Source organism: Centroberyx affinis, unplaced genomic scaffold, assembly GCF_046629955.1.
Source record: "Centroberyx affinis isolate AG114_WGS23_722 - 3 ecotype Tasmania unplaced genomic scaffold, CSIRO-AGI_Caff_v1 ptg001778l_1, whole genome shotgun sequence".
Classification (NCBI taxonomy): Eukaryota; Metazoa; Chordata; class Actinopteri; order Beryciformes; family Berycidae; genus Centroberyx; species Centroberyx affinis.
Window position 1 is genome coordinate 250,803 of NW_027280171.1, and position 22,544 is coordinate 273,346.

The window sequence follows — 22,544 nt, forward strand, 5'->3', positions numbered from 1 at the left end:
GGTGAGGGCAGCGCCACGATCGACACTTAGGGGAACGGTGCCGAACTGCTGCTGCCCAGGAAAACCAATTTAATATGCATTTTACTGAACTACCTCAGGATCTAGTACCTCAGAAGAGAAAAGAAAATGATTATATATGTATATATATATATATATATATACATTAAATATATATGTATATATACATATATATATATATGAGAAAAAATGTTCCTTTCTTTTTTATTTTGCTTTTGTGGTATTTTGTATACTTTATAAAGCTGATAGTTCTTGAACATTTTTATTTTTTTAAGAAAATTTAAAATTTGGTCAGCTGCCAACTGACCTTGCCTTCAACTCTAGCGCTTTAGGCGGCATTGTACATGTGTATGTGTGACTAAGATGACCTTGTACATAAAGTCTATCTGTACATAGCAGCCCCGGAGCAAGAGTTGGCGCCCCCTCAGCTGGCGGCTGACAGGAGTATCGAGAGAAAATCACCTCAGTTTTTCCCCTGAGGGTCCACCATCTTCTGAAAAATGTACAAAACAACTTATAGACATACCGAATAATGCCAACCGTACATAATTGCAGCAATGCCGTTTAGTTTTGGGATTGACATTCTTATTGTTAACGGTACTTTCATTTTCAAATTTTTTTTTTCCCCCTTTTTGCCTTCCTAGAAGGGCCGAGGCCGTGCAGGACGGCCTTGCGGCGGCCCTCTCTGTAGCCGCTCTAGAGATAGATAGCAGAGCGTCTGTTTTCTTTCTGTTCTGTTTCCAGGCCGTCTGCTTAAGGCTTCTGAACCACCTCCTTGACTATAGCAGTGTCTTAGCAAGGTCCAAGCCCGACTAGGTTTGTTTTTCATAGAGCGAGCTTTGTCAGTTTGAAGTGGCCCTCGTAGCCAGGCCACCAAGTCAATGTTAGCGTCGTTCACTGCATGGTGAGGGTAGGGGGAGTCACACTGATTGATGCTTTGTTTTTGTTTTTTTTGTTGTTTTTTGCTATAGGAATACAATCTAAACAAAAGACTTTCTGTGTAAACCCGCAAATGTAACTTGAAGTGACGTTTCAATTTGTTCATACAGGGAAAAACAAGCCAGAAAGGCACAAAAAAAAATTTAACTGAATGAACCTTGATTGGGGTAAGAAAAGCGGAAGAAAAAAAAATCCAACAACTTAAATATACCAAGTTTCTTTCTCTTTTTTTTGTTTGTTTTTTCATGCCGAATGTAAATATGTTGATTGTGGTAAAAGTGCTCCAGTGTATCCATGCTTCCACAGTAGAACGCCGTCTACCTCAGCTGAGGGGGTGGGGGGGGTGTTGTGGCAGTATAGGCGCCCCGCCCTGCCCCCACCGAGCGCCAGCGCGCACTGATACCTCAGTCCCCCGGAACACTTCTTTCTGCATGGGTGCGCCATCCTAACACCGCGCTTTACCTGAGGGGCACAAGTGATACTTAAAATTATCCCCAACACCCCTCCCCCCCACCCCCACCCCTTTACCCCCCTGCTTCCCTCCTGCCCCCCCCTCCTCCGCAGTTTGTTTTGATCTACCTCTTTAGACATGTATTTGAATTAGAGGCATTCTTCTATTTGTTAGATTTTTAGGGTCCCCCCCTTCCCGCCCACTCCCTTTGCTCCTCCCCCACGCTTCCCCCAGATGATTCGAAAACGTAAAAATCATGTACTCTTTAGAAATGAAAGAATAATCGAAAGTGATCAAAAATGTTTTCTTTGCCAGCGTTTATATATACTCTTCTAGCTTAATTGATTGAAATCCTCAAACATGATGCTTATTTCTTTCTGCTTTCTATTTTTTGGTGGTGTGGCTTCCATGTATTTGAACTTTTGCTTGGGTTTTTTTGTGAAAAAGGTCAAAAATCACCTGTTTGATTTTGCATTCAATAGATGAAAGGAGAAAATACAGTTTTAAAAAAAGGGCCTGCCTTTTTTTTGTTTCTGGTTTGTAAGGCTATAAAAGAGATACAAAGTCCAGTCCTTTTTTTTTTTTTCTTTTTATGTCTTTCACGGATGCTACACTCACTCGCTGATTTGGTAGCTATTTGTTCTGTTAGCATTTCTTGGCTGTGTAACGTGGAACATCTGTTGGTATGGGACAGATATGAGGGACTGGGTCTGGGAGTTTTTGGAAAGTGATCTAACTTCAGCATGATATCCCCTCCTCCCCCTCTCTGCGACCATGCTTGTGCCCCTTCACCTCCCCCCTCACACAGCTCCACTTGTCAAATGCCTCTGAATAAAAAAAAAAAAAAAAAAAAAAAAAAAAAAAAATGAAATTGGCTCCTATGTGTTCAGCCTTTTTTGTTGTTGTGTTTTTTAAGGTCATTTTGGCATCACATGTCCATATAGGCAGTTGAGATGAGACAACCAGATGCGTTCCTGATTGCAAGTCTTTAAACGGACTACTGTGACTCAAAAGGTTATTACAGTTCAAATCATTTTCGTGGACCAAATGCCTGAACCTGACACTGGCATTGTATAATTTTAACACCAATAAATCATTGCAACATTTTTCTTTTTTTAGATTGCTTTATGGCACAATCCATGAAGAGGGCCACTGTCCTTCCAGTGCAAATGGTGTTAAAGCTTGTGTCTGGCAATGGTAGATGGTGGAATGAGTTAAAGACCAATTGGGGAAATCACTTCAACAGGTTTGTCCTCTTTAGAATAACCAGAGGAAAACGTGTGCGGCCGGGGTGGGGGGAGTAGCAGCATCCTCTTTTGAGGTGAAGGGGCAAGGTTTATGGAAAATGTTAATTTTGAGTAACATTAGCACTAACAATACAACTGGTGTAATATAGTCTACTAATTGTCTCAACCATGCCCTCATTTGCTCGCAGTAATTGTACAAATGTATCAATTAATTTGACTGATATATTGATGTTTAAAAATGTGAAATGGCACCTTAATCTGCTGAGAATTTGTGTTGGTGTTGAAGGATGGCAACATCTTGGGTTTGCAATGCTTTTCAGCACATTTAATGTATTATAGGAATGATCACATGTGCACACTTGGTGGCAGCAGGTTATCACCAAATCCTGCTTTTTGAAATGTCCCCAGATCACTTGGACTAGTTTAGAAATGTGGACTGTCAAAGGAGAAATACATAGACAACACTGCATGCCTCCAACAGACCGAGACACCAGTGGTTAGTTCACAACTTTTATTAGAATCCTCATGTAAATTTTCCAGTAACTTGTTTCAAATACATTGTCTATTTCAGTGTAGGTAGAACTTTGCCTTTCCTTTCCATTCACTCAACTGAGTTAGAGTATGCACAAGACATGTCAGAGGTTTTTAAAATATCACTTCAGCACATTTTATATAGGAATATATTGATATCAATTTCACACTTTTGTGTGGATCATGATTGCAAGGCACAGACATTTAGACATGGTACAAAAGTGATGCTTTCCATGTTAAGCGGACAAAGCAGTCATGGCCTTGACCCATTTCATTCCTTAACTACTTCAGCCAAGGATTTGAAGCAACGAGGAAATCAAACGGAGTAGGGCCTCACTCTTACACGTAGCAGCTTCTTTAATACAGCAACTTACCAATCACACACTGCCCAAGCAATAGCCATTTGCTGTAGCCTACATTTCTCTAAACCAACTGAACTACAAAACAAAAGTCATTAGTATTATTTCTCTACAGACATGAAATGTTGTTCCTGTTATCTTAACTCTTAAATGTGAAGACCTTTGCTTGATTATTTGCACAGCCATCATGTTTCTCTCTTGCATAGGCCTCAATGTTTTTGCCATGCACCTGGTTTGACTGTAGGTGCCACAGAAAGCCTACAGGGGGCGTCTCTCAGTCAGGAGGTGACGACTCTCCTCGCTGGTGGGGAAGAGTGTGTCCCTCAGCCGGCCCATGTGACCCCCGACCCCAACGTGGCTGCTGGCATCTTCCACCAGCGACCTGCGTACGGGCCGGTACACCTTGTAGCGCCTTGGAGAGAGGAGAGGTGGAAAGAAGGCCAGATGAGGGATGGGCAGATGGATGTTTGGAGGGGTAGAATAAGGTCAGATGTAAAGGAAGAGCAGAAATAGGAGATGTTGGGAATAGAGGTGGTGGGAGATGGTGATTGTCATCAAAATAGTTAAAATCATCTGTGGATGCTGGCTAACCTGTACATTACTGGAAATAATGCTTTCGTGTGTGTGTAATTTAACTTCCACATGTGAGCATAAACATCAAGACTACATAATTGTACATTATTAGGAGTGTGTGTCTGTGTGTGCACATGTGTCCCTGCATGAGAAGAGGACTCACTTGTAGACCAGGAAGGCCATGAAGGCAAAGATGGCCACCAGCACAGCGCTGGAGGAGAGGACCACCTCTGCAGTGTGAGGAGTCTGGGAGACTGCAGGGGATGGAGAGAGAGGGAGAGAGAGAGAGGACATCAATCTGTCCATCCTCTACATAGGATTATTGCACCAGCTACTAGTTATACACAGGGGGTTTATGATATGACTGCAATTAAAGTTGTGCAGTGGATGTGATATATTAATAATGTGTGTGTCTTTGTGTAACCGACCAGGTGTGTCCTGCGTCTTGCTGACGGTGACGGTGGTGCTGGCCAGGGCCAGGCTGCTGGAGTCCTCCAGGGTGATGTTGACGCAGTAGGTGCCTGGCTCCAGGAACGTCCGCCTCAGCCGCACCTCGCAGTCTGACGATGGAGGCACGTCATCGCACACAATGTTACGCACCTCCGTACAGCTGGGGTCCGACACGATGGTGCAGGCTGAGGTGGGGGTGCTGGGGGAGGGTTGGAGGGAGGGAGGGTTAAGTGAGATGAAGAAACTATGTTGTTTATTCACCCATGACGCTGCAGTGATGAGAGAACCTCTTAAATCCAATTCTACTGCTTTTCTTTTTTCCTTAAAAGGTGCAGTAAGTAAGATTTTTACTGTCCCATAGCACACAATGACCAAATTTCTGCATATTATTTGTCATATTTTCAACTGCAGGACAGTGCTACAAGCGAGCCACAAGCAGTATTATCATTACAGTATTTTGATGATCCACATGATTTACCACCTCTTCACTGGACGTTTCTGATGGATCTCTACTCTAATTAGCTACCTTACTTCTCTCTATTATGAAAATGTGACTTTATTATATATGTTAATTACAGGCTGCCGTAAGCTGTGCCAGAAACCTGCAGATGCTACAATTCCTTGGTTGCCAATAGAGGCTGATAAAGGTCATAGATTACTTAATGCCCCTTTAAATGAAAAAGTAGCATGCTCTTTGGTGTGTTGAATACGTTTCATGAGCTAAGGGCCCATTAAATCATTCAAAACCTATTCCATATATTCAAAAAGGTATTACTGTCAGAAAATGCAAGATTTTCGTCATTGCTGAAAAGTTGACTTTTTGGACATGGATGGTTTTCATCCAACAGCAGTGAGGAAAATATATAAGCCTTAAGAGAGATTAAGGGCCAAGTTGATTGAAGGCCAATGTTTAGATGGACTGATTTAACTGATGTAGGCCTAAGCTCCGCCTCGCTCACCTGCCCAGGCATTTGACTAGGAAGCTGATGTCAGTGCTGGTCACTCTGGCAGCGGAGACGTCCACAATCCGGCTGGTCGGCTGGCTGTTCAGTGAGTGTTTGGGTTCTGTGGAGGGCAGAGTAAGTATGTTGTCATTTTTAGCTGTTTATGTCACAGAAAGGATTTTCAGAGGGGGTTTTTGCTGTCATGTGGTCTAAATGTGAAAACAGAGGCTCTTCTAACACACCAAGACACATTCCTGGGGCGAACACTGGAGCATTATTAAGCATTAAGCTCTTTGGAATGGCAGAGTGGAGTAGGCCCCAGAAATACATCAAGGTCGCGTCAATGTCATCTGAATACACACTGAAACATGTAAAAATGCGCTATTAAAGACTAATGCCATCTGTTCTATTAACTCTATTCTTACTGTATTCGCAGCCCCCCTGTGACCTACCAATGATGGTGATGTCACCCATGAAGGTCCCATAGATGTAGCGGAAACACTCGCCGTTGGCGGCCCGACGCCCGCTGCGCAGCCAGGCCAGAGCAGTGGGGTCGGCCACCGTAGGGGGGAGGGGCTCAGTGGTGGGGAAGCCTGTCGTCACGGCACTGGGAGGGGTGGAGGGGATGGGCCGGGCGGTGCTGGCGGCTGGGGCTGAAAAAGGAAACAGGAAGCGGTGGCAGGATGTAAGCTCACTCAACAGGTGTGCGTGTACGTGGATGCATGCGAGTGTGTTATGGTTGAGTGATTGATTCTTCAGTAAATCACACATGCATAAACACACACACATAGTTGAGGAGCCTCACCCTGTGTGGTCTCCATCTTTCTGGTGATGGCGTGGGTACCGGTGCGAGGTGTGGGAGGCTCTGGATGAAGAGACAGAGAAATATAGATATGACCATCATAGAAACATCTCTGTGCTGTAATACTTTATTAATCCTTGTAGGAAAAATCGCTTTTTTGCATTCCCCTCGCCATTGAGGTCAAAGTGCAGGGCCAGTTATGTAAGAGCGACCCTGGAGCTGGTAGGGATTCAGTGTCTTGCACAAGGACACTTCAGCAGGATGGATGCTTGCTCAAATCTGGAGTCCTGCTGCCCCTATCTTTAAGTCTGAGCCCCAGTCAGTGGACCTATACTTAACAAACATGGGTATTACAGTGTGTGAGGGTGTATATGTGTTGTGTGTGTGTGTCAGTGTATTTGTGTGTGTTCCTGTGTGACTACATCTGACTGCGGTCAAATGAATGAATGAATTCTTTATTTTCGTGCCACACTGGCGCCTTCTCCTACATGGGATTACATGACACCACTACTACTAAAACTTATCCCCCACAAAAATAATTTGTCCCCGAAATACAGTCCATACAAGAAAGACCCCCACATTGATACTCACACATACATATACACATATAGCGTATACATACATCAACATACACATATCTACATGAAGTCATACATGTACAATACAATAGAGAACAGCAGACATTACTCCCTCATTACTTTTGTTGATACAATACTCCTTTCCTCAAGTCTCAAGCTTTCTCGAAATACTCTGCTGCCCCAAATATCTTGTGTTCAAACAACCCAAGTCCCACATACATACATACATACATGAAAAATTTACCCCTCTAGTCACCTTGCCAAAGAAGATATCCCATTGTTTACTATAATAAGGGCAAAACAACATGGACTTCATTTTCTGCACAGTGATCTTCTCCTCCTGGGCAGGTTACATCATTTTCAGCCAAATGTTTAACCTCACAAAAGGTGTGTAACTGTGGGAAGTGTGTATACATATCTACCCACATCTATATCTATGTTCATGTCTGTCCGGTACCTGTAGCAGGTGGCGGTGTGACACTCTTGGGAGTCGGGGTGGCGGAGGCAGGCGGGCACTCGGCGGGGAACGCCGCCTCGACCTTCAGCTTCACGCTGACCTTGCCCAGCGTGCTGTAGGTGTGCGCCGCCACGTTGCTGTGGGTCACCAGCTGGTTTCCGTCTCTGAAGTCCCAGATGTAGTCGACGGCGGCGGCGGTTTTGAGGTAGCCGCTGGGGTCGTGGACCTGGACTCTGAAGACCACGTCGTCGCCGCGGAAGAAGACGTTCTCCGACTGGTTGACCGCTGCCTTCTGGGAGATGTTGACCGCCACAGGGATCTTATCTGAGGGAGAAGAGGGGTATAAGTCATTTATTCATTAGGTTTCTGATCTCTAAAGGTGTATCTGTGTGTGTGTTTGTCTCCACCTGTGACGTAGAAGACGGTGTTGTCGGTGGAGAGGGGGCTGTACTTCCTGCGCTCGCGTTTCCTGTAGACCATGACCTCCATGACCTCAGCGCCCAGGGTGATGGCACTGGTGTTGAGGGTCAGGCTGGAGGAGGAGCCGTCGCACGTCTCATAGTATTGGCCTGGGACAGGGAGAGGGAGGGATTCAGTGCGGGATGTGTTTTTGCATGTGTGTGCGTAGGCCTACTCGTTGGTGTGAGCGTGCGTCCCTCACCCCTCGTGTGCCACACGTAGACGTAGCTCTTGCGTCTCCAGTCGTTGCTCTGGGGGAAGGGCTTGCCATCGGGGAACACGTTGCACCTCTTCAAGTCTGTGCACTTCCCAAAGCCGTAGTCGTCCATCCAGGACGTCCAGTTGTACACGTAGCCAGAGCGCACCTGTCCATTGGCTGGTCAGAGGAGGTAAGGGGAGGGTGACATCCAGGTAAAGGCATAAGTCATCCAATTGATACGGAAAAAAGAAAAAAAATATGAGTTCTGTGTATAATCTTCACTGTCCTAAAATAGTCCTGGCCAGAACTTTTTCAAAATGTAAGAAAATAAAGGCTCTGGGCAATTATAGACCCCCTAACAATGTGTGATGCAGATCAAGAAGAAGCCATAAGAAAGGCCTTTTGATCCACAGCTTTTGGGGCCTCCTCTAACTCCTATTTTATTTTATTTTATTTTATTCCATTTTATTGTATCCATGGGTTTATGGGATTGTCAGTGTGTTTTTTTATATATTTTTTTTATGACTATGCTCTTTTATGTTGTATGGTATGAAGTAGTGTGGATGGAAGGTGTTTTGTGACATGGCATGGTTTGGGGTAATGTGGATTGGGATGGTGTGGCCTTCGGGAAGCACCTGAGGCCTCCAGCTCCATACCGGTGTCACAGTGCTCGTCCCAGACCAGGTCCCCGTTGGCATCCTCCTTCTGGCAGGGAGGATACTCCAGCTTCGCAGTGAAGGAGACACAGGAACCATTGATGGCCGGACTGTCGCTGGTCAGACGAACCTTAACAGGTTTACCTGCAGAGAAGTGGATGTTGCAGATCAACGACTCAAAATGCAAACAGCAAGGATTCCAAAAGAAGAAATCACTAGGCTCACCTTTATGGCGCATGAGCTCCTTCGGCTTTGGGTTTAATGGCGGGTAAAGGTAATCGTCCCATGGGTTGGTGTCAGGATCCCACCCAGGGATTGGTGGGATTGGGAATGGAAACTTCCCTGGTGCTGCGTGCTTGTGGGGGAACATGTCCCTGAATGCTGGAGAGGGACAAAGAGAGAGAGAGAGAGAGAGAGAGAGAGAGGAGAGACACAAATTGGCCTGGGACTCTCACAGCGGGCTCTGAGGACCCTTGAGAGTACTTGACGAGTTTCCAGGGTTCCCAACAAAATGAAAGGTTATGTCAGTTTATTATTTAATTCACTCAGTTTGTTCATTGAGAGAATATTGGAATTGTTTCCTTCCAAAAATACTGTACACCTAAAAATTACTACCTGAAATTCATCGGTCTATATTCCAAAACCACAGATGATTCTACGCTTAACAACATATTTTGTACACAACAGTATTTTGTAAGCAGAAATCTAACAAGACTAATGACCTCAATACCCCAAAAAGAGCTTTTATCTCATGCTTACAATCATTTTGAAAGAATCGGTTTGGAATTTGTCAAATGATGGATAGCTCATTTTATTTTTTATTATAGCATTCACTCACTCCATTGTTATCTCTGTATGCAGTGTAGAAAACTGTGTAAATCTATTCAAAATCCCTTCTGAAAACAAATGTTAGTTTGGGGTTGCTGAGTGGAGATTTCCCCAATCTAATGTGTGTGCTTATAGGGGCATTTGGCGTCAAAGTTGTTTAAAACCTCTGGGTGAGGCCATGAATTAAAAGCTTGGCTCCACAGGTAAGTGAATGACATCACTGTTTCCACTAGAGGGCAGCTCTAAATCGGGTATTTCAGTAAACACTCTGAAATGCAGATGATAATTTGTTCAATTTTTTCATATATATTCCCTAGAATATATTTAAACCAAGAGATTAAAAACCCAAAAGAAAGGGGGGAAAAAACAAAGCTCACCACTAGTATGGAACACCCAGCAGCCATGACATGAAAAGTTTGATACCAAAGAGAAAACAAGCTCTTAAGATGTAGCTATTCTACGTTTTTGAATCCAAAATTAGGAACATTTTCCATTTTCAGAGAGAAAGTGTGATATTCAGTGGCATCAGTGTGACCACAGACCGTCAGCCTGTGCGCACGAGCCTTAATTAGGCTCATGGGACTCTGACTGGTATAAAACAGCAGATCTGGATCCACAAACAGCTGACGGTACGCAGCCAAATATGACAGAAATTTTAAGACAAATATTGAACGTGTTGGTTTCAAAAGTCTGTCCCATCTCATAAATGTGCCTTATCCAAACATTAGATCAGAGTGCAAGAGAATACACAAATTCTGTCACTTCAGTGGGGATTTTTAAATTTAAGCGGATACTTTATAGCTACATGATGATTATACAGTCGACGTTTATATTTTTTATATCACACACTTGCCCACACTAGCCTACAGTTAGACTCTTTGTCCAAAACATCTTGAGTAGACAGCCTCATTTCAATTAGTCCAACTTGCCAAGTTCAAAACACCCCACTTACTTTTGCGTCCATCAGCTTGATAAACGAAATATGTACATGCCAGTAGAAAAATATATAGTAGACCTCGCATTTCGACCATTCAGCAGGAAAAATAACTTGTTGATAATAAATCCTCAGAAAAAGCAGCACCTCTTCACGCAGACCCCAGCAAGAAGAGCTTGTCCCGCGCAGTGCGCCCAGCTCTCCAAGTGCTTCCCCCTGCTTGTCCTGATGCTCAGTAATTGAATCTTGGGTCCGCTGAGTGCACAAACATGTGATGGGTCTAACAAGACGCACCTCATCCCTCATTAGGGTCCTTAATGGTTTTGGTAACGCGTGGACGAGCATCATGTGGATCCCGGTCCCTTTCTAGTCTTGATCCCCTGCTGATGGATTCAAACCCCACTAGATCCTCTTCGGGGAGAAATGAGTTAGGCCTTTATTTCGAAGTAGTGTTTATGTATTCCAGTAATATTAAAGTACTAAATTATAGCCCGGATCTCCACTCATCTCCGTCCCCCAACACTGGCATCACGCATCCCCCTGTATTCCTTTATTTAAATGGACTTATTGTATGATATTTTGTTTGCTTTTATTAATTTTGAGTAGCTTATTTGTTGTGTGTTTTTTTTATATATATATATTTCATGTCTGTTTGTATGTAACTACTTGTTTCTGCTGCTACGATGTCGAAGAATAGTGTCCCTTCACGGACAATAAAGATAATCTTGTTAACCTTATCTACTATTTTATTATCTTCGCAGCCTTTTCAACACTGATTCCATGTGAACTTTTGAAACTTGCTGAACCAAGTGGAAACCGGGCTTTCATTTCTTACCTATAATAAAGATAATTTTACAGTTAAAGTCCTACTGTATGCCTCTAACTACTTCTGTCCATTTCAACTTAATTCGATTCATTTCGATCAATCTCTCTCTTTTTCGTGAATAAAGAAAGTTGCTTCATTAAAAAGCAGCGAACGGCGGATTCGTGCCTAAATCAAATAGTCGAATCAAATTAAAGCTTTTTTTTTTAATTTACTTTCCCTGAAGCAGTTTCAATAATATCTGTAATATTTGAGGCTGTCTTTCGATTGTATATACAAAGTCGTTTTAATGACGAGTTTTTAATGAATAATTCTGATTTATAAAGTTGTCTCTGCTCAGTGACTTGTGCCCACTGTTTATTGACCCGTCTGAAATTATGCGACACTAAATTCACCGTGACCAGGCTGTGATCAAGTGGGTTGCGCCACAGCTGCAAACGCCAAAGCAGAAGGAAACGCCTCTGAGTAGAATACAGCACAATCTCACATGTGATTATCGGCATCATATTAGCTGCTTCTGCTGTCACAAGGAGAGTTTGGAAACATCAACAGTGAAGGCTCACAGGCTGACATCCTCCACGAAATTAAATCACGTCTGTTTGGAGGTCAGGTTTGGAGTGTTTGTCCTCATCATGGGATTCCGTGGAAAAAAACCAACTAGAATAAGAAAATCCTCTTATCTGTAATCAAAACAACAATCCCTTATTATTGCGGATAATTATGTAGCCTATAACCAAAACAAATGATGCAGCAGTCGAGCTTGATGACAAAGAATTTCAATTTCTCTATAATGCTTTAATAATTAGCACGTAATTAAACAGTTATGTACACTGACTACAATATATTGGGATACGTACTCTTTTCATGAAGTGCACTGATGAAGTGAATACAGGTAAAAGCCATTATCCCTCACTGATTCCCCTTATTAAATCAGAAAGGAGGAGATGTAGATGAAGGAGAAGCAGACGAGTTCTAGATGGATTTTTAAGCTTCGAGACAACTGAGATGTGGATTGTGCAGCTCAGTACCGAGAAGATGTCCCTAATAGTTTGTAGATTCAGTGTATATTCAAATTCCCTGACTGATTGGTAATATTATTATTTAAAAGTTCAGACTTTGAAATAGCCTACTTCATGCTGACAATATCTGGCATTCACGTTATATAGGCTATTCAAATCCACTTATTAATAGCCAAAATATGATTAAAAAGACATGGTGATGATGATGGTGATGTCTGTACCTGCCTGATGAGATAGATGATAATCCAATTAAGTAATTTCTGAAAGCCACGCCCCCTGCCCAATCTACTAGGTTCACTCAACTGTATGGATTATCCATACAGTATGGCTGGATGAATTATCCATACAGTTACCACACAAACAGAGCAGTAATTTATAAGCATCAAATAGTGGTCCATAGGTCTAATACATCGTTGCTGGCATTTATATGACATTTGTGTTTCATTATGATCTGATAAAGCCAATTAGACAGTAACAAGAGACACAAGCTGCTAAATGATTCATGCTGCCTCGTCGCATCACATGATATCTGATGCATTTTCTCATGGACTCATCTGCTGGAAGACAGGAAGGGATGTATGAAACAAGATCTAATGGAGAGAAAGTTGGGTAGGCAGACATGTTGGTGAAAAACAATACTGCTCACCCTCCAGTAGAGGGAAGCACCACTCCGCATGTTTCTCTCTCTGTGTGCGTTTCTGTCTAAACTCACCGCTTTGGTAACATGCTCTCTCTCTCTCTCTCTCTCTCTCTCTCTCTCTCTCTCTCTCTCTCTCTCGCTCTCTCTCTCTCTCTCTCTCTCTCTCTCTCTCTCTCTCTCTCTCAGACAAAAGTCCAGACTGAAGGCTCCAGACATCACCGGCTGTAAAACAGAAATATGAATGAACAACAACCCAGAAATATACAGCCAGTTCGTCTTCCACTTTTATTGTCTCTCTGCGAGCTGGTGTGTGTGTGTGTGTGTGTGTGTGTGTGAGGGAGGGAGGGAGGCAGGATGCATGCAAGTACTTGTCCTGCCTTCTCATTTACAGCACTGGCTTCTAGGAGATGCTGAATGCAGGCACATTCCGAGGATGTGTGGGACTGGACCCTGGACCTTGTGTGTGTGAGTGTGTGTGCATATGCGTGTGTGTGTGTGTGTTAGTCTGGAAATGTGCTGGCAGTGGAAACTCCAATTCAGTGTGTTTTGGCTGGAGGATGGAACATATGGGAGTGTTCACTGTGCAGCACTGGAAATACATGTAGACCTACTTTCCTTCAAAACTAGTGGCTCATAAACATATTCCCTCAAGATCAGTAATTGGGAGCAAATTGGGAGCCGGGTCAACACTCTCCCTCTGTCTTTCTCTTTGTGTGTGTGTGTGTGTGTGTGTCTGTACACTTCTGTGAGAACCTGCCCCGAAACAATATTGTTAATGTTTTTCCATTTGTCCCCTCCTTGTAACTTGCCTAGTTCTCTGTTCTCCACCTCCCCCCCTCTCTCTCTCCCTGCTCTTTGCATGCTTCTTCCTCATTTCCACCCTCTTTGCAACACCTCCATCTTCTTGCTCATCTTGCTTAGTTTCTCACCTCTAAACTCCCCCTTCCCTCTTTCAACTCTCTCTCTCCGAATTTCAACTTCAATTTCAATTCAGTATGCTTTATTGGCATGAATGTCTCTCTCTCTCTGTCTGTCTCTCTGTCTCTCTGTCTCTCTGTCTCTCTCTCTCTCTCTCTCTCTCTCTCTCTCCCCAGGTGTCCCCTCCCCTCTGTCCTCTGTACTGTAATCATTATCATCAGAGGCCATCCTGCCCTGTCATCCTAGGCAGGGGGTGAGCGCCCCTCTATATTGGGAGCAGCTAATCCCACCCACCCACTCAGGACGGCCTAATCACAGACACAAACAACGGCCAGCAGACAGTCACCAGCACAGGCGACTGGTCTCAGCCAAACTGGCTTCAAAGCTCGGCACGTAGGCTGCTGCCAAGTTGCATGCAGTGGCCTTTCACAGCCGCAATACAGAGCAGAGTCTGTGTAGAGAGCAAGTTGATGCATTCTGTATGAAATGTCTGGTACAAACACTGATCCATTCCCAGTGATGTAGAGGTCAATAGGTCCAGTCATCATAAGGCAAACAACCACTTTGAGGTCACTTGGAATGTTTATATGTTCAGAAAATGCCTTTTCCCTTGAAATACTCTTATAACCTGAGCATGATGCAATGTATGTATAGCATACTTTGATTTTCATAAAGATTTATGTCAGCCCAAAACAACCACCAATGCAAACAAAAACTTTGACAGCCTATCTCCAGAAAACGTAGTTTGAATTTTCCCTTAAAATACCCTACATCTTTTTATAACCTATTTTTTCATGCTATACTTATTATGATGTCTGCTTTGAATTTCAGGTGATTGCAATGAGTTTAGGTGGGTTTACCTTCCACTACATCTCTGCCCATTCCTACACCTCATCCCGAAAACAAGCTACAGAATTGAGGAAAAAACAGAAACAACAGCCTAGTTTCCACTTGCTCAAAAGTCAAATCGGGACGGACAGAGCGCTCCGGCTTTGTATGTGGAGCCAAGCGCGCCACCGTCTCCATTCAGATGAAAACAGCAGTGGCGGCTGCCAAGACTCCATATGAGAACCGGGGAGATCGTGGCTGCGGCCGCCCCGTTTCCCGGCACCGACAGACGGTCATGGGACCGCGGGGCCCGCCGCCAGCTGGCCGGAGAGAGCATCTTTGATGTGTGACGCACCAGGAGACGCCTCCACCAAACCAGCTCACACATACACTGGAGCGAAAGAGAGACATAAACACGTTGACTCATCCCGCTGCAATGTGGGCTTATTCATAACTTTTTATTGTTCCTTATAGACAGATAGCGTGTCTGACTTGGTAACTATTGGCTGTCTTTTCCGTCACGAAAAATAACAAGTAATTCTGTAGCCGAATTACTTTTAGAAAGATATAGGCCTTTATTCAAATAAAGTTATAAGTCTTTAGAGGAGTATTGTAGTGACACCATAAGTACAAGGTCCATGCAACTCACTGTTGAATACCACAGACACCTAGGAAGTCCCTAGGAATATTATGTGTTTTAATAAGGTTGTTTTATTGTTTTTTGTTTTAAATATTGTTTTTAGAATTTAGCAGAATGGGCTCCATAAACAAGTTGCATATCCTTAAACAGGTGCATCCATCTTGTATCCGTTAGTTGTGGGTTAAATTATGAGCAGGCTTTAGGACCGCGGGATGAGCTGGATGAGAGGGCAAAGCCTGCACCTCCACCATTTAGAAGTTGAGGGTTTGTCTTGAACCTGCCTGGTCTGTCACTTGTGTCCCGGGTCCGACGCCCTGCAGATGCGGTCCTACTCTTCTGAAGATTGATTCATGTGTGCGATGTTTTCTCTTTAAATCTATGTTTCTTGGAGCCTTTCTGTCTAAACTCACCGCTTTGGTAACATGCAATCGGCATCAGAGTTGAGGCAAAGCCATCATCTCAATATGGGGAGGACAAGACAGCACTGGGCTAACTTCTGAAAGCCTCTACCTCCTCTCCTCTTCCCCCTCTCCGTTCCAGTATGAGGCTGTGGGGCAGAGCTAGAGCTGTCCGGCGGAGGATGCTCTGTCTCTGGCTGCTGCTCCTCGCCCTCGCCCTAGTTACGCTGGCGCTCTCGGACCGCCTTTACCGGGACCAGAACCACCAGAAAGCTCCGCGCCCTCCCCGCCGTCCCCTCCAGCGGGTCCCCAGCCCACCGGACCTGGAGGTCATCGTCGATTCCCGAGACCCGGCTCTGGAGCTCGATGTGGGTCTCTCCCCACTCACCTCTCTCCAAGAGGACCAGCTTTTATTCGTGCCATCAACACAGGGCAGCAAGAACCCGCCGCAGAGGAAGGGGAGCTACAAGGTGCTTTTGCCGGGAGCAAACAGGGACACCACGGTTCCCGCGCCCTTGACGCACGGGGAAATGGGGAAAGCGGTGAGGCTAAAACTGGAGGGTTTGGAGAGGGACATGGAACTGTCTGCGGTGCAGAAATACGGCTTCAACGAGGTGGTTAGCGAGAGGATTTCACTGCATCGCAGGTTGCCCGAGGCGCGCCATCCTGCGTAAGTGCCCGGCGCAGTGGCCAAAAGCGCACGACCAAAAACTAGTAGAAACCAAGATGTCACTCAAAATGTTTGCCTTTTGCAGTGAAAATACTTTGAGGAATATTTTAAGTCTACATTTACACCCATTTAGAGCTTATCGTTTTGATAGTGTGTATTTGTTTTCAACCCATTCTATCCATCACCGGACAGGTGTTCGGGAGAGCAATACAGTGAGTCGCTGCCGTCGGCCAGCATCGTTATCTGTTTCCATGACGAGGCTTGGTCCACGCTCCTGCGCACCGTGCACAGCGTGCTGGATACCGTACCCAGACAGCACCTGCGGGAGGTCCTGCTGGTGGACGACCTCAGCCAGCATGGTGCGTTTCTCTGCCTGTCCCCATCCATCCATCCATCCATCCATCCAGTCATCCCTATCGCTCTCTCTGTCTGTCTCTGTGTCTCTGTGCTCATCAGGTCACCTGAAGAGTGTGCTGAGTGAGTATGTGGCTCACCTGGACGGGGTGCGTTTGATTCGCAGCACCAAGCGCCTGGGTGTCGGCGGGTGCCATTCCCTAGGTGCTGCCAGGGCTGCGGGCGAGGTGCTGGTGTTCATGGACTCCCACTGTGAGTGCCACAGCGGCTGGCTGGAGCCGCTGCTGGAGAGAGTGGCCCAGGACAGGTACCATATGCACACATCACCTGACCCTCTGCACACTGAATGATAACCTCTCACTCTAATTCACTCTAATTGCTCTCTAAAAATAATGAATGAAAAATACAAACCCCCCCTATCTCTCTCTTTAGCTGATTGTTCTAAGATCAAGGGAGTATTGTACCTTTGCACTACTACTTTTTGTTTGCTTGTAATTTTGGTCATTAAGGCTGAGTTGTGGAACTGTGAGCTGCTCTGGATAATAGTGTTGACTAATTGCCAAACATGTAAAATGTAATGTAAAATGTGCAGCTGTGCAGGGTTTGTAACTGACATAAGGAGTAATTAGAGTCCAGATATCAATTTGTCCTGGGAAAACATACCCAGACCCAGCAGCTGTGCCTATGAGCCTATCTGTGAGCCTGGCTGCTTGTTGTTCACCGCGGCTCGACACACACACACACACACACCCGCCTCACACTCAACTGCACACTCAGAACCACTTGTGAGAAGTGAGAAGATGGAGGGTTCAGAGTTACCAATTGTCTTCCTTCATTAGTAAGGCAGGGGATGTGTGTGTGTTGTGTGTATTCAAGCCTCAGCTCCCATGATTTGGCTCTGGTCTTGTGTCTCAGGCTGCCTGCAGAGTGGCTCTAATTAGACTAGGTAATTAGGCTGAACTCTTAGCCTGGAATCTGCAACCACTCAACTCTCTCAGCCACATGTTTGACCCCGCTCCCATTTCTTTCTTTCTTTCTCCCTCCTTTAATCTTTGCTTTCCATCCCCTTCCGAACATCACATCACATCACACGCAGCTTTTTGGGAAAAATATATCAAGTTACATACGTGTCTGTAAACCAGAGCAGACCACAACAAAGAACAGCGTGTGTTGATGTTGAACTTGGCTGCCTTGACACAAGCTAGCCTGCTCTGGAACACACCCAGATGTACACATACTGCTTGCATGCATAAACACACACACACACACGCACGCACGCACCTGGCCCCCACTGCTGATGAAACATTTTTCCTCTTCTCAGTACTCATCTCACATAGACACGCACATACTTTGAATGATAAGAGAGAATGAAACAGGGGCTGGTTGAGAATTTTAAACTCTCCATTGGTTTAAATGTTTGACTGACAGGATCCCACTTCCCATGCACAGCACCGACCTCATTTTGAATATGAAAGCGACTGCTAGTAATGTTCAAATGAATGTTTCCCTGTGGTGTCTCTGTGCAGGACTAGAGTGGTGTCCCCCATCATGGATGTGATAGACTGGCAGACCTTCCAGTACAATGCCACCCAGTGGCCAGTCAGGGGAGTGTTCGACTGGAGGCTTGACTTCCGCTGGGAATCGAACCCTCGGCTTCTAGAGAAAGACCCAGACTCGGCCGTACAACCTGTCAGGTGAATATACAGCTGCTTCAGGACAAACTGACCTGAGCTGGGCTTCTGTGATCTGATTATATACCTGAAATAGTCAGGTTTGGGTTGAAGAATTGCTGAGTGAACCACAAAAGGAAGCATCAATCCAACATGTGTTATGTTCTTTTATGTTTCTGTGTGCAGAAGTGACCTCTAGCCTTGAAAAGTGTTGAAAAGAGTTGGAAAAATCAGATTAACAAAGATACAGATACAAGTTGGGGCTGTTATGTGAATAATTAATATAGCACATTAACATTATAACATTATTTTAGCAGACCATTAGAGGAGCTAATTTGTGCTGTTGAGATGCTTCTATTGTTCAAAGCCATTGATCCATCCGTGCTCTCCTTGATGTCTTTCTTACTGAATGTGTATCCTATGTAGAAAAATCGTCCACTTGCTGGGGTATGTCTTGCATTGTCCTTTTTTCCACGTAACATGAGGCTGTGATGCTCTGTAGGTTTGTCATGTGTGTATATATATATTTATTCTGTATATTTATTGTTCTTGGTCAATAAAATGATTGTGATTCTGACTGCAATAGGAGCCCGGCCTTAGGTGGAGGAGTCCTGGCCATCGACAGGCATTTCTTCCAGAGTGTGGGAGCCTACGACCCGGGGATGCTGCTGTGGGGGGCGGAGCAGATCGAGCTGTCAATCAGGGTAAAGCAAAAACTGATATGACATCAGCTTTCCAGCTGAATCCTCCCATCTACACACATACACAAGACAGTGAGATGACAGACTGTCCTTGCTTGCCATCTTAGTCATGTGCATTATTTTAGGAATGCTTAGCTTGAGTGATTCAGTGGCCTTCTGCGAGGCCCTCAGGAATGCTGCGCTGAGACATGATGTCTTTCGCAAATGGAAAGCTCAGGTTGAATAGCGGTCTGGGAATGTCCCGGCCGCGTGACAAAGCACAGGTGCAAGAACAAAATGTTACAACACCTCTGGTTGCCGATGAACAGTGAAACTCGTGTTGTGGAACCAAAAATAAAAATGTCTACAGTTTAAAATGCTGCAGTTTGTAGAAATGAAATCCATATGCAATTTATATAACCACAGACCATTTGTGCACCAACATACAACATACAGCACTTCTTATCCTAATACTAATCGGAATACTCTTACTATTACTACTACTATTATTATTACTACTATTACTACTACTACTGGTACTGCTATTACTACTACTATTACTACTACTACTAATAATAATATTACTAATGCTCCTACTCATACTACTACTAATAATTACACATGTACTACTAATACTGTCTAAATGTAATATAAGAATAAGAATAAAATATTCCTTTTCAAACCATTGTCACAAAGTGAAAATAAAAGGCACATAACAGTAAAAACACTGAGGTTCTAATCTTGTTTTGACCTGTGATGTAATCCCAGGTGTGGTCCTGTGGAGGCTCCATGGAGGTGGTCCCCTGCTCCCGTGTGGCCCACCTAGACCGCCACCACCTGCCCTACCGCCTTCCCGACCAGGAGCTGCTGCAGAAGAACAAGATCCGCATCGCCGACACCTGGATGGACGCCTACAGGAAGATCTTCTACAGGAGAGACACGCTGGCTCACTTCATCAGGCAGGTGTGTGTGTGTGTGATGTGGGGATTTTGGTCAAGGGATCATGTGTGTGGGCATTTGTTTCTGTGTGTATGTGTGTGTGTACAAAAAAAAACACTTCTACTAGATCTCAGAATCAAAGCATGTTCTACTGTTAAATGGCTAAAATCTAAAATGTAAAAACGTTCTTTCTTGTGTTTAGTCTGAGAGCCCGAACATCACAGAGCGTCTGAGACTGAAGAAGAATTTAGGCTGCAGGAACTTCCACTGGTTTCTGACTACGGTCTTCCCAGAACTCTACATCCCCCAGGACAGACCTGCGCTGTCAGGAGAGGTAGCAAACACACACACACACACACACACACACACACACACACACACACACACACACACACACACACACACACACACACACACACACACATTTGGTAAGAATGCACACTTACTTTTCTATAATGGACATGACAGACTGTAATGTGTCACATTTTGTGCCTGTTTGAAGCTGTACAATGTCGGCACTGGCAGCTGTGCAGACTTCCCCCGAGGGCAGGGACTGCAGGGCGGGGCCATGAACATAGCGCCATGCAGCGGCACTGGCAACCAGGTAACCATGACAACACTGTATAATAATGATGTTGACCACAGGGACGTGTCTAGGGTTGGCCAGGGGTGGCACTGGCCACCCCTGAAATCTGATTGGCCACCCCAGGTGCCACCCCAAAATCCTGAGTTATGGCTGATGGCCATGTTAGAGGCAGGACCATCAAGTCAGTTAATTTCTTTTTCCAAAACTACACTCCTTGAGTTCCAAGAAACACGTCAAGGGGAGCAAATAGAAGACCAAATTAGGGATCAGTGTGAAAAAAACACTGTCTGACCAAACGCAATGCAGCACGCACCTGAAGATAAAGACCAAGAAGTAATGTTAGTAGCATACATTTTTTTAATATGCATACAGTTGACAGTGATGCCTGATAATTCTGGTTGTTTTCAACCTGGGCCTTGTATGGAAGAGGATTAGGGCCACATGTGAAAAATGTATATAAATTCTGAGATTAATCTCAGATTTCTGAGAATAAAGTCAGAATTCTGAGTTTAAAGTCGGAATTCTGACTCGGAATTCAGAATCCTGCCTACATCCTTCCTAAACGCCGCGCTCAGTGCCACCTGTGCCCCACCCCAGTCAAAATGGCCTGGACACACCACTGGTTGACCATGATGATTATACACCCAGCTCTAAGGAAACAGAGTTGGAATTGAATTGGAATGACAGGAATCAGAACTGAATTCCATGAAATTCCATGAAATTCCACTTCTAAGAGAGAGGTTGTCTTGACTTGCTAAACATTATAAATCAAACATTATGAATCAAATAAAAACAGTTAAACAAATCAAATACATTCAATCATAATGGATTATGATTACATGTTCTGCACCAAATACCAGCTGAAAGGTACCTTTAATATTTTATGTTATTCAGTATTGATAATATATAACATTTCGTATAAACTCAGATATGTGGTAAGAAAAAAGAAAAAAACATGGAATGGAATCAGTTGAATTGGAATTGATGAGTTCATTCATGAATTGACCCCAACCCTGGTACAGATCGAAATCTGAGAATGACAAATGACAATGGGTGACAAATATTGTCTCTCTCCTCATTCCAGCACTGTGACCTGAACTCTATGGGTGAGTTGCGGTGGGGACCCATGGGTGCTCTGTGTTTTGACACCAAGGGAGAGAGGGTGGTCCTGTCCCCCTGCCCCGCCCGCCAGCCAACCAACAGCAAGCTCCAGTGGAAGTTCATAAAGGCGAGCCAGGGGTCAAGGGTCAGGGATCACGATATGACCAGGACTCATTCAGTATCACATTAAACTTCTCAGTACTCTCAGTTTGACTAACACAGTGCGTCTGTTTCCCACCCTGCAGCTGAGCGGCCAGCTAGTTCACCTACAGTCCCAGTTCTGTGTGGAGGCTGTGAAGGAGGGAGGGCTTCCACAGAGCGACGGTGGTCAGGGAGGAGAAGTTAACACCCCTACCAGCGAGAGAGGTCTCTTCCTGCGCCCCTGCACCCATCACCCCCGACAACAGTGGCACTTTGAGCAACTAGTGGCTCCCAAGGGTGCCTGACACAGAAAGCACAGAGGGACTTTTGATTGGTGGATCTGTAAGATGTGAATCCTATAGGCACATATTATCATGTATGGGCTAAACATATAGTGGCATATGCCCATGGTGAAATGTATATAACTAGAAATATATATTAAAAAAAACTATACAAAATATACACTTTTTTGCTCCAGTTAGCCACTCAGCTCTTTTTGTTCCTGTTTTAAGGATTGCAAATACAGTTTTTAGTGTGAAATATAAATAAATGATAGATTAAATAAAATAATGAAATAAGATGTGTTGAAAATGTCTTTATTTAAAATGACTTTGTCAAATATGTTAATTTGATTAAATAATAGTTCATGGAAGACTGTTATGCTGTCAAAGTTCATGAATATGCGTATTTTGTGCGCGATTGTGAAAGGCGT

The 22,544-nt window shown here is 44.4% G+C and overlaps 2 protein-coding genes across 2 annotated transcripts; one reads left to right on the plus strand and one right to left on the minus strand.

The window, feature by feature from the left end:
* Positions 1–3,094: 3,094 nt before the first annotated feature.
* gpnmb (glycoprotein (transmembrane) nmb) lies at positions 3,095–10,513 on the minus strand. Its single transcript, XM_071529304.1, has 12 exons — positions 10,444–10,513; positions 8,889–9,044; positions 8,664–8,807; positions 8,011–8,184; positions 7,757–7,918; positions 7,372–7,673; positions 6,300–6,375; positions 5,965–6,159; positions 5,528–5,633; positions 4,547–4,767; positions 4,282–4,372; positions 3,095–3,957 (listed from the first exon to the last, which is right to left on the minus strand). Exons 1-12 carry the CDS (start codon positions 10,511–10,513, stop codon positions 3,804–3,806), a joined length of 1,851 nt encoding a protein of 616 aa, XP_071385405.1. The 3' UTR covers positions 3,095–3,803.
* A 5,127-nt stretch (positions 10,514–15,640) lies between these two features.
* LOC139652306 (polypeptide N-acetylgalactosaminyltransferase 15-like) lies at positions 15,641–22,325 on the plus strand. Its single transcript, XM_071529325.1, has 10 exons — positions 15,641–16,361; positions 16,554–16,720; positions 16,818–17,022; positions 18,242–18,409; positions 18,972–19,089; positions 19,834–20,028; positions 20,207–20,338; positions 20,507–20,608; positions 21,675–21,818; positions 21,937–22,325. The coding sequence occupies exons 1-10, from the start codon at positions 15,835–15,837 to the stop codon at positions 22,135–22,137; spliced, it is 1,959 nt and encodes a 652-aa protein (XP_071385426.1). The 5' UTR covers positions 15,641–15,834; the 3' UTR covers positions 22,138–22,325.
* The last annotated feature ends 219 nt before the right edge of the window (positions 22,326–22,544 follow it).

Coding starts and splice junctions, on each gene's coding strand:
- gpnmb (XM_071529304.1), bottom strand. CDS start 10,513: ATGCGAGGTCTACTATATATTTTTCTACTGGCATGTACATATTTCGTT. Junction 6,160..6,299: donor GGGTGAGGCTCCTCAACTAT/GTGTGTGTGTTT, acceptor TTTCAGCCCCAG/CCGCCAGCACCGCCCGGCCC. Junction 4,768..5,527: donor CTAGTCAAATGCCTGGGCAG/GTGAGCGAGGCG, acceptor ACCCTCCCCCAG/CACCCCCACCTCAGCCTGCA.
- LOC139652306 (XM_071529325.1), top strand. CDS start 15,835: ATGAGGCTGTGGGGCAGAGCTAGAGCTGTCCGGCGGAGGATGCTCTGT. Junction 16,362..16,553: donor CCCGAGGCGCGCCATCCTGC/GTAAGTGCCCGG, acceptor ATCACCGGACAG/GTGTTCGGGAGAGCAATACA. Junction 17,023..18,241: donor GAGAGAGTGGCCCAGGACAG/GTACCATATGCA, acceptor GTCTCTGTGCAG/GACTAGAGTGGTGTCCCCCA.